The sequence below is a fragment of the Delphinapterus leucas genome, chromosome 5 (genome assembly GCF_059928025.1).
Source record: "Delphinapterus leucas isolate spDelLeu-1000000601 "Yukka" chromosome 5, BTC_Dleu_Yukka2, whole genome shotgun sequence".
In the NCBI taxonomy this organism is placed as follows: Eukaryota; Metazoa; Chordata; class Mammalia; order Artiodactyla; family Monodontidae; genus Delphinapterus; species Delphinapterus leucas.
Window position 1 is genome coordinate 96,818,229 of NC_143133.1, and position 12,069 is coordinate 96,830,297.

General features: G+C 38.0%; 1 protein-coding gene across 2 annotated transcripts in view; it reads left to right on the forward strand.

The window, feature by feature from the left end:
- The window catches only part of COPS4 (COP9 signalosome subunit 4), a 36,885-nt gene that overhangs the window by 2,209 nt on the left and 22,607 nt on the right, over positions 1-12,069 (forward strand). For both annotated transcript variants that reach the window (XM_022599411.3, XM_022599410.3), the window contains exons 2-4: positions 6,692-6,771; positions 9,107-9,258; positions 10,347-10,450. In XM_022599411.3, the coding sequence (XP_022455119.1) occupies positions 6,692-6,771; positions 9,107-9,258; positions 10,347-10,450 (336 nt within the window). The remainder of the gene's footprint in view (positions 1-6,691; positions 6,772-9,106; positions 9,259-10,346; positions 10,451-12,069) is intronic.

Sequence of the window (12,069 nt, forward strand, 5' to 3'; positions counted from 1 at the left end):
GTTTAGCTGAGGATTCCTTACAGGGCCTTGGGAGTGTTCCAAGAGGGTGAGAGTGGAAGCTGCGAGGTCTCTTAAAGCTACCCTTGGAAGTCTCACAGCATCAGTTCTCAAATACTGGTCAAAGTAAGTCACATGACCAGGCCAGATTCAAGGGGAGGGGAAATGGAGTCTACCTCTTTATGGAAAGAGTGGCCAAGTTACACTAGATACCATTACTGTAACAATCTAGTACACAGGATTATTATGAAGATTAAATAAAATAATGTGCTTGATAACTGATAGCCAGTGCTTCCTGAGGAAAGTCTTGGCCTTGCCTGTGGGTACATATCTGGGCAAGAACGTGTCGTATATTTATTTTCATAAGAAAACAGTTCTGCCAGCTACATGCTTTATGAGAGAAATACTCTTGGAATATATCAGTGGTTTTAGGCTTTATGTTAGGAGCTGAGTAACAAAGGATTCCATATTAAGAAGTAATGGAGTAAATTCCTTTTTAAAATACTGATACTGTGTGTTACCAGCAATTTGCAGAATATTTATAACAGTAGTTATTCAATAAATATTGTTTGACTCAATGAATAGCTGGAAAGGTGCAGAGCATATATTTGAAACCAGGTTTGTCTACTCTAAAAAGCTCATTTTTAACCCATCAGACTACACTGCTTTTCTTGTCAAAACTTCAATTAGAAATGCTTTCCCATAACTATGAAATAACACAACAGTCTGAAATTGATGTAAGAAATTATCACATGAGAAGCATTTTTGCAAATTATATAGACTGCTTTTGTACATATTATCATTGTGTTCGTTATCTCATATAAAGTTTTAGAAGAAGCGAAAAGCCTTGAGAGAGGGAGCATTTGTTGTGATAGCTTATCTTATTCACTTGGCTAAAACCTGTGTGATTCTTCAAAATTCAGTTCAGATGTTATTTCTTCCAAAAAACCTTCTCTGAACAACCATCAACACATGGAGGACCTGGTTAGTTGCTCTTCCCATGCCCAGTGGCATCCTATGTTTACCTCTATGATAGCACTTACTTGTTCTGTCTTTTTACTTCTTGCTTTTCCAACTAGAATGTTATCTCTTTGAGGGCAGGTTTGAGGTCATGGATTATAGGTCTTTGTTGAGTCAATCCTATATAAATATGACCTTTTTTTTTTTTTTTTCCTTCCCAGTTCTGTGGTATGGAGGGTATTCAGAGGAAAATATCAGGCCTTTGAAATCTAAATGCTTCATTTTACAAAAAGCTGTCAATCTGGAGAAAGGAGAGAAAGGGAGACCTTTTAGCTGCCCTTGACTATTAAAAAAGCTGTTTTGCAGAAAAGAAAATAGACTTTTCTACCTCACAGAGGTAGACTTTGGATCACAGCTTTCTAGTAATACAGTGGAATAGAATTGTCAAAAAATAGAGGATACACGCACACACACACACACACACACACACACACACACGAAGCAGAGGTCAGACCTCAAAGTCCCCTTCTAACGCAGATTCTCTGGTTTTCTGTTATTCCCACACACAAGTTTCAGCGGTTCCCATCTGAAGAGTGGAGTTCCCTAAAATCTAGTGTTTACCATATGCCAAGCACAACTTTACTTACATTTTTAAATCTTAAACAGTAGGTGATAGTATTTACATTACATGTGAGAAAACAGAGGTGAAACCCTTTGCTCTGGGGTCACATAGCTAGTGACAAAGCCAGAATACAGTCTGTCTGCTTGGCTCAGAGCCCTTAACTCGAAACACCTACCTACCTTTTGGTTTTATATTACTTTCAGCAAACTGGACTGCATTTCAGACAAATTTTTTTTGCCTAGAATTTCTGTCTTCTCCTACTCTTTCCCATTTAACAGTAACTAAGTCCAAATATTTAGACTGCTTAAAGATCAACCTCGTTGGTGGATGAACGTGGAGTCTGTCATACAGAATGAAGCAAGTCAGAAAGAGAAAAACAAATACCATATGCTAACGCATATATATTGAATCTTAAAAAAAAAAAAATGGTTCTCATGAACCTAGTGGCAGGACAGAAATAAAGACACAGGCATAGAGAATGGACTTGAGGACAGGGGGAGGGGGAAGGGTAAGCTGGGATGAAGTGAGAGAGTAACATTGACATATATACTCTACCAAATGTAAAATAGATAGCTAGTGGGAAGCAGCTGCATAGCACAGGGAGATCAGCTCGGTGCTTTGTGACCACCTAGAGGGGTGGGATAGGGAGGGTGGAAGTGAGATGTAAGAGGGAGGGATATGGAGATATAGGTATGCGTATAGCTGATTCACTTTGTTATACAGCAGAAACTAACACAACATTGTAAAGCAATTATACTCCAATAAAGATGTTAAAAAAAAAAAGATCAACCTCATTAGGAAATTATTTCTGTCTTCTAAAAAATTATATTAGCACTTAGCTGTAAGATTTTGTCTTTAATATTCTGCAACTTCATTATGATGTGTCTGTGGATTTGATTTTACTTATGTCAATTAGCTTCTGCTGTGAAATAAACCACCCCAGAACTTCACGGCTTAAAACAACAATCATTTATTTAGCTCATAGTTCTGTTGTTTGGTACTTTGGGCTGGGCCCAGCTGGTTGATTCTTCCCTATTCCACGTGGTCTTGGTTCCACAGGGGCTCCAGGTGCACCTGTAGTCAGCTACATGTAGGCAGTCAGGTCAGGTAGGCAGCTCTGCTTCTCTGTTGGCTGGGGCGGTGGCAGGTGACTGGGCTACATACCTCATCATCCAATAGGTCGGCCTGGACCCATTCATGTGGCAAAGCCGCGTTCCAGCAGGTAAAGACAAATTCTCTCAAAGTCCAGGCTTGGAACGGGCACTTTACTTCTTTTTCTGTTGCCTTCTATTGGTCAAAACAAGCCCAGATGAAAGGGTAGGGAGATAAACTCTACCTCTTGATGTGAAGAGTTACGAAGTCACATTGCAAAGGGGCATAGATACAGAGAGTAAAAGAAATGTGGGCAATTTTTGTGAGTGCTTTACCGCATGGGTCCCCAGCTCCCCGGGCGTTGGACCGCTAATGGTCCGAGGCCTGTTAGGAACCGGACCGCAGAAGAGAGCAGGAGGTGAGCTGCGGGCGAAGCTTCATCTGCCGCCCCCCATCGCGCCCTGTTGCTCGTGTTACCGCCTAAACCACCGCCACACCCCAGCACACCCCTTCCATGGAAAAATTGTCTTCCACGAAACCCATCCCTGGTGCCAAAAAGGTTGGGAACCACTGCTCTACCGCATTATCCTGGTTAAGCTTCATTGTGTTTCTTGAATCAATGGATTGGATCATTCATTGTTCTGAGAGGTTTTTCAGCTCTCTCTTTATTTTATTTTATTATTATCATTATTTTTTGCGGTACGCGGGCCTCTCACTGTTGTGGCCTCTCCCGTTGCGGAGCACAGGCTCCGGACGCGCAGGCTCAGCGGCCATGGCTCACGGGCCCAGCCGCTCCGCGGCATGTGGGGTTTTCCCGGACCGGAGCACGAACCCGTGTCCCCTGCATTGGCAGGCGGACTCTCAACCACTGCGCCACCAGGGAAGCCCTCTCTCTCTTTAAATGTTGCCTCTGTCCCGTTCTATTTTCTCCTCTAGGCCCCGGGTGAACCCCTTGTTAGGCCTTGTTACTGTGACCTCTGTGCCCCTTACTCTGTCTTCTGTACTTTCCATTTCAAGGCTTTATTCTGGATAAGTTCTTCTACTTTCTAGTTTGTCAGTTCGTCAAATGTGTCTAGTCTGCTGTTAAGAACTACACCGAATTTCAAGTTTTGGTAATATTATTTTTTAGTTCTATAGCTTTTGGTGATTCTTTTTTCAAATGACACTATTTATGGTTCCTAGTTTCTTCTGAAACTTTTTAAAAGCCTGGCTTTGTCTCTATAAACTTGATAAACATAAGTGTATTTCAGTCTTTCTGGTAACTCCAGTATCTGGAGTCCCTGTTTGTTGCTATTGACTGTTGTTTTTGTTGATTCCAGCTAATATTGTCGTATGCATTGTAATGTTTGTTGTTGGGCAAATTATTTTTAAATGTATTTTTAGAAACAACTGGAGGTCTATGATGTTACCTTTCAGGGAGGATTTTCATTTCCTTCTGCTGGACACCTGACAGGGTTAGCAGTCTAGGACCAAGGCTTCCAAATTTATTGGTCTTCTTACTAGATGATCCTTGGAATAGAATTTGTAACCATACTTCCAAAGTGCTAGTGTTTCCTCCTTTGGCAGGTAAAACACCTTAGATTCCTGTTCTAGTTTTATCAGTCAGCCGGAAATTGCAACTTGCCTTTCAGCGTTTCCAGCAGATGGCAGAACACCCCAGAGCCAAGCCCACTTCTCCCCAGCAGAAGTGCCTCTCTGCCTCTCAGCTCTCTTTCCACAGTCAGCAAATGCTTTCAGGCAGAAGCTATGGTTCACGTCTTTGCACTCTTAGTCTCTTCTCTTTACTCTTTCTTGTTAGGATTTTATGCTATTAAATTTTTTTTTCATTTCTTTCAACTTTTTATGTTGTTTTGGAGGCAGGATTGGTCCAATATCTATTTCACCATTACTGTAAATGAAAGATCTGTGAATACATACCTGTTACACTCATTTTGAGCATGGATAGTGACTGTGGTACAGTTTCATGTGTATATGTTTTATTTACCTCCAGATTCCTTTCAAGTGCCAAGAAATCAGAAATTGACATACTGAACTTTAGTTCACATACATAATAGATGCTCGATAAACATTTGTTGATGATGAATGGATAGGACAGATGCAAAGTGCCTTAATTTTCTTTTCCTCCATAATATTTTTTAATGAAAAAATATTTGGTATTTGTCATGTTCTCCACATCAGTCACTTTTCCATCTTTTCCATTGATTTAGATTGGGTTTTTTTTGGTGTTCTCAATACAGATTAGTTGATTGATAAGTTATGAAACTATATATTAAAACTTACATTATTAGCAAATTTTTATGAGTGAGACATTGTCATCTTTGAATACAATATTGTTAGTATAAAATAACTGGGATTTAAGAGTAAGAGGGTTTAGCCATAGTCTTCATTTAATTGATTATGAAAAACAAGCCAATCTAAAAAAGAAATAATAAACCATTGAATGCATTAACTAGAACCATGCCCAGGGCAATAAAGTAAATGTATAAATATAGATATGGAAAATACATGTGTATATGTGTGTGTATATATGTATATATGTAGAGAGAGAGAATGAGTTTTGTTTGTTTGTTTGTTTTTTGGCTGTGCTGCACAGTTTGTGGGATCTCAGTTTCCTAACCAGGGATTGAACCCAGGCCACGGCAGCGAAAGCGCCGAATCCTAACCACTAGGCCACTGGGAAACTCCCGAGAATGAGATATTCAATGTAAATAAATTTTTAGATAACTGTATTTCATCCCTCAAATGTAGCAATTTTTAAAATGACAATTTTTTATTTTAAAGCTTGATAATATTTCCTTGCTTTCTTGGAATTGTTTGTCTCTTCTTTTGGAGTTAGCTATCTTTTCTGTCAGTATACCTGCTTTCTTACAAAGCCAGTTTGATTCACTGCTGTTTTGAGAAATCGTATCACCAAGGCTGTGAGAATATTGTATGAGCTGAGAATCAGTAAGTGCTGAATTGTAGCTTGAGGGTGTGCCCTACAAATACAAGTCATAAATTTGAATGAGTTTGGGCCTTATTTGTATATTTTTATTTCTTGACTATATTCTGGATAATGCTCTGAATAATTGCAGCTGGGTTTGTAAAATGCATTAACTAATACTTTTAATAAATATGATTGAGACAAACAAAAGGGATAAAGAATAGTATAATACCAATGTACCAACCTCTCAATTTAAGAAATAAAATGTTACTAATACTGCTGTATCTTTGAGTCCTTATGATGTGCCAAGTACCCTTCTAGGCATTGTATATATAGCAGTAAACAAAACAAAAATCCCTGTCCTCATGGAGTTTACAGTTTAGGAAGGAACTTACCATTGCCTAATAATTGTTAGTGTTCTTGTTTTCAACATTTACCCATCATTTGTAGAATGCTGATTTGAATTTTGTGTGATCATGAATACTAGGCAGAATAGTTATTGGAACTGAATGCAAATAAAGAACTAATAGGCACTGAAGGATGTTCTGTCAGGACATTTGGCTTGGTGGAATGTATTTTGTACACACTAAGACATTTAATCTCTAATATTTGGCTTCATTGCATAGTCAACATTATCCTATTGTTGGTAACCCTAGATTCATTAGGTTCATAAGGAAAAGGTTCTGGGCCACCTCAAGTAATGTTCTTGTGTGTACTTTAGTGAAGGAAATATAGCTTATCTTTTGAGGCACTTGAAAGAAAATTGACGTTTCAAATTCAAAACTAAAACTTGAAAGAAAAAGTAGCACCTTAGATCCATTAACTTAGACTTACTCTTTTTGTGATAGACATGAAAACTTAAAAAATGGTGATATACTGTAAAGAAAACTAGAAGAAGTAGCACTTTGAATTACAGATTTAGTGTTTCTTGTGATGAACTAGAAACTTAAAAAAAAAATCTGTAGTGTACTATGAAGAAAACCACAAACTAGAGCACTATGAAAGAAACCAGGGTAAATAGAAATGAACAAACATCAAAGTTAGCATTAGACTATACAATGCCTTCTAAACACTTTTTCTTTTTGGTATTGTTTTAGGTATCGTCAGATATTGGAAAAAGCCATTCAGTTATCTGGGGCAGAACAGCTAGAAGCTTTGAAAGCTTTTGTGGAAGCAAGTAAGTGGAATGAAAATTCTGTGTTTGCCTTGTATTACTGAGTTAGGACTTAAAAGCTTGCTCAAGCCTTGTTTTATATCAGATTGTCAGTATAATTTACATTGAGATTAAATTAAATATGCATTGAGCTTGATTGATTTTAGAATTTAAACTACTTACAACTTGATATTTGATTGTTTTTCAATTGTTTTTCAATGTGAAGCCATTGTTACATTTACAATTAAGGTTTTGTATAGTTATTGATAAAGCAACTGATGGAGAGACAATATAGCAAATGATAAAAAAGAATAGTCTGGATTCAAATCCTGGTCTGCTATTTTATTAGCTATGTGATCTTGGGTAGGTAATATAACCTCTTTGTGCCTCCTTTTCCTTGTCTATAAAATGGGGATATGATACCTACCCTGTAGAATTGTTGGGAGATTAAATGAGTTAATATCCATAATGGAGTGCTTAGAATAGTACCTGGCACATGATAAGTACTAGATAAGTGTTAGCTGTTGTTAATGTTAAGAACATTTCTTTTGAATGGGAACTAGAAATTTCCATTCTTTAAGACACTCTTCCCCATTCCCTGACTTCTAACATATCCAGTTATCTGGAAAATTACTCAAAATTCAGGCTGGAATTTATCCTGAGTTCACAATATTAATGATACTTGATAGTGCTTTACAGTTTACAGTGTGCTTTCATACACATTATCCATCACACAGGTTCCTTTTCATAACCTTGTGACTAACAATGCAGGTATAGATAGCCCTATATAATATATTATAAAATGAGTCTCAGGATTAAGTGACTTTTTCCCCCAAGGACATTCAGTTAGTCAGTGACAGAGCCCAGACTAGAAACTAAGTTTTCTTACTTATAGTTCTTATTTACTTATATTTCCCTGAGAAGTCCTAGTTTGTATAGTAATTTCTAACAGTTATAGGTACCTAATGGCACTTGTAATGAAACTGTTCTCAGTCACATCCAGTATCATCCAATTCCAATTAATATACTATAAACTGATTAGTTACAAGGCCTGTCAGTTACTGCCTCAAAAAATTGGGGCCTGCAATGTGAGACAAACTGGCAATGGTTTCAGAAAAACTCTTTTAGTGGCTTTTTTTTAAGACCGTTGCAGTTAGTAGCAAAAGAGTAGTGCTTTTTATAAATTTTGATCTTTATATAAACTTTGAATCCAATGAACCACCAAAAAAAAAAAAGCAGTTGGGCTTCCCTGGTGGCGCAGTGGTTGAGAGTCCGCCTGCCGATGCAGGGGACACAGGTTCGTGCCCCGGTCTGGGAAGATCCCACATGCCACAGATCAGCTGGGCCCGTGAGCCATGGCCGCTGAGCCTGTGCGTCCGGAGCCTGTGCTCTGCAACGGGAGAGGCCACAACAGTGAGAGGCCCGCGTACCGCATAAAAAAAAAAAAAAAAAAAAAGCAGTCTACTGTTAAAATCATTTGCATCAACTGAATAGCTTTGAACTGTCATTTATTTCCCCAGTAACTACTGATTTAAACTTAATTTATCTAAGGAGTGGTTCACAAGCATGATGCATCTTTTTAAAATGTAATAATAGTGATAATAATAACTAACATTTGCTGAGTGCTATGTGCCAGGTATTGTTTAAAGCACTTTATGTATATTGCATTTAAGCTTCACAGCAACCTTATCCACATTTTACAGAAGAGGAAAGAGAAGCACAGAGAAGTTGTCTCTTGCCTGAGGGCATGTAATCAGGAGGATTTGGAAGCAGTGTGGCTCCAGAGTTTTCATCCTTAATCATATATAATAATACCTCATAAATGTTTATAAACAGTGTCATAAAATATGTCTATGCATCTAGTGCTGACCTAAGTTCTTATTTGTTGTTTTTATCAGGAAAGTACAAGTGGCAGTAACTGTCACTACTCGCTTTATTTAAACTTCATGAAAATTATTTCACTGTTTCTTCTTTAACTCTTTTTTTGTAGCTAGGTAGAATATAAGAACATAAATAAAAATATTAAGTGTTTCTGTGCCTTCACTTTGTAGAAAAATAAAGAAGAGAAAAGAATGACTTAAAATTCTCAACTGTTAAAACTTTTTCCCAGCCATTTCTGTTTCTTAGAAAAGTTGTGGTATTTTTACTGTTTTGTTGTAGTTGTTATGTGATCAGATAATTCAGCATAAGGAAAACTGGTTCTATAATATAAGGTCACAGGGGTGTGGAGATCCCTAAATAATGCTTTGAAGAGTACACTGGTATATATTATTTTTAGTATTAATTTTAGGTGAAAATTGATTGCTTAATGAAAACATAAATTACTCATGTTTTCTTATCCCTTACTTTTTTTAACAAGTGGTAAATGAGAATGTCAGCCTCGTGATCTCTCGCCAGTTGCTGACTGATTTCTGCACACATCTCCCTAACCTACCTGATAGCACAGCCAAAGAAATCTATCATTTCACCTTGGAAAAGATCCAGCCTAGAGTCATTTCATTTGAGGAGCAGGTAAAAACCTAGAGCAGTGGTTTTTGTTTTGTTTTTAGGCCTCTGTTTATTATGTGTTTCTTTTTTTTTTAATTGAGATATAATTGATGTACAATATTATTATACGTTGCAAGTGTACAACATAGTGATTCACGATTTTTAAAGGTTATATTCCATTTATAGTTATTATAAAATATTGGCTATTAGAGTGGCGATTTTTAAACTTGAGATAGCAGCAATTATTTTGAGAGATACTATTAAATTTTTAAAGGAGGTAATCATTCAACTTCATTTTTACAAAACAGTGTGCCAAACAGCGTGCCAAACAGCATTTTACAATGTAAGATCAAATAAATATCATGATGTTTTAAGTCCAGCTGACATTTGCTCATATACTATAATTTGGTTTTATGAACCAAATATTACTCTTTAGATAATTTTTGTTTTAATTTTATGTATTTATTTATTTTATTTTTGGCTGCGTTGGGTCTTCGTTGCTGCGCACGGGCTTTCTCTAGTTGCGGCAAGCGGGGCCTACTCTTCACTGCGATGCGCGGGCTTCTCATTGCGGTGGCTTCTTTTGTTGCGGAGCACGGGCTCTAGGCACACGGGCTTCAGTAGTTGTGGCGTGCGGGCTCTAGAGCGCAGGCTCAGTAGTTGTGGCGCACAGGCTTAGTTGCTCTGCAGCATGTGGGATCTTCCTGGACCAGGGCTCAAACCCATGTCCCCTGCATTGGCAGGCGGATTCTTAACCACTGTGCCACCAGGGAAGTCCCTAGATAATTTTTAAAAATCAGTAAAATTGTTGATTAGGCTAAGAACATAGGAGAACTCCAGCATTATATATGCAGTGACACAAAAGCAAAACTTAATATTTCAACTAAATTATTGCCATAATCCACATTGCAGAATGTGTTAGTTCACTCTTTTGATATTCTGTAAATGCAAAATTCATTAAAAGTTTGGGTAGTCTAGGTAAACTTTTACTATTTACTTGCCTGCATAATATGTTGAATGAGAGCATTGTCACAATAGATTATCATCTATTTATTTTAACTAGTTTACTAATATCAGTGGAAGTAATTTAACATGTATACCTCCTATTCCAGGTTGCTTCCATAAGACAGCATCTTGCATCCATATATGAAAAAGAAGAAGATTGGAGAAATGCAGCCCAAGTGTTGGTGGGAATTCCTTTGGAAACAGGACAAAAGTATAGTAAATAGTGGATATAAAACATGTATAATTGTTCACTTCTTTTTTTTTTTACATTCTGGTACAGGAAACAGATAATGAACAATTTAATAAATAAATAAGTAAAATTTGTACTATTTTAGAAGGTGATAAGTGCTATGGGGAAAAGGGGCAAAGTGGGGACAGGATGTCTTATTAAATAGGGTGATTAGAGTGGTAGGGTAGTCCTGATATCACCTTTTCAAACACTTGAAGGAGGTAACAGAGTAGCTATGAGCTGCCTGAGGGAAGAGTTATCAGTAGATCCTCTTAGAGAGGATGGCTAGTGCAAAGGCCCTAAGACTGGAACATGCTTGGAGTGTTGTTTTTTGTTTTTTTTTTTTGCTTGGAGTGTTTTAAGAAGAGCAGGGAGACCACCGTGGGTGGAGTGAGCAAAGGGGAATGTGATAGAGGGTGAGGTCAGAGAGTATTGGGTACCAGATTACATGGGGTCTTGTAAGCCATTGTAAGGCCTTTGGCTTTTTTTCTAAGTAAAACAATGGGGAGCCATTGGAGGATTTTGTACAGAGGACTGACATGATCTGATCATGTTAGATCATTCTAACTACTGAGTTGAGAGTAAACTGTAGACATGCGATGATAGAAGTAGGGACATTAGTTAAGAGGCTTATGAGCTACTGCAGGTGAGATGGAGATTGTGAGAAATGTTGGACCCTTGATGTGTTTTTAAGGTAAAGCTAACGGTTCCTTGACAACTTGGACATGGAGTACAAGAAAAAGAGCCAAGATAAGTCCTGAGTTTCAGTCTGAATAACTGGAAAAATAAAGTTGCCATCTACTGAGTGGTAAAGAATAGGTTTTGAGGGAAGATCAAGAGTTCTGTTTTGGACATGTGATAACCAAGTGGAAATATCTAGTAGGGAGTTGAATATATTAGTCTGGAGTTTAGGAGAGAGGTCTGGACTAGAGATGTACATTTGGGAGTCATTGATATATAAATGGAACTTAAAGCCTTTAGATTGGATGAGATCTCCAAGGGAGGGCATATAGGTAGAGAAGAGCACTGAGTACTGAGCACTCTGACATTAAGAGGTCAGGGGCAGGAGGAAGATACAGCAAGTGAGGATTGTCCATTGAGGTAAGAGGAAAACCAGAAGAAGGTGGAGTGTGATATCTCAGAAGCCAAATGAGGAAAATGTATCAAGAAGGAGCAAGGGATCAACATGGTGTTGATGGTCAAGTAAGATGAGGAGTTGAAGGTGAACCGTAAAAGGTAGTAACGTGGAGGTCATTGGTGACCTTGGCAAAAGCTGTTTTGCTGAAATGGTGAGAGTGAAAGCCTGATTGGAGCTGTTTAAAAGAGAATGGGAAGAGAAGAATTGGAGATGGTGAGCATGGGCAGCTCTTTGGGGAAGTTTTCATAAAACGGAGCAGAGAAGTAGGGTAGAAGATGACAGCGGAGGCTAGGCTGAGATTATTTTTTCTTTTATGATTCAGTGGAAAGCAAAAATTTGACATAGGGGAGTAGTGGAGAGGATTCTTGCAGGAGTAGACTAGAGGGGAAGGAATCCAGTGGAGGGATAGGCTTCAGATAGGAGCATGGACAGTTCATTTGTGGCAGAGTTTCTCAGCCTGGGC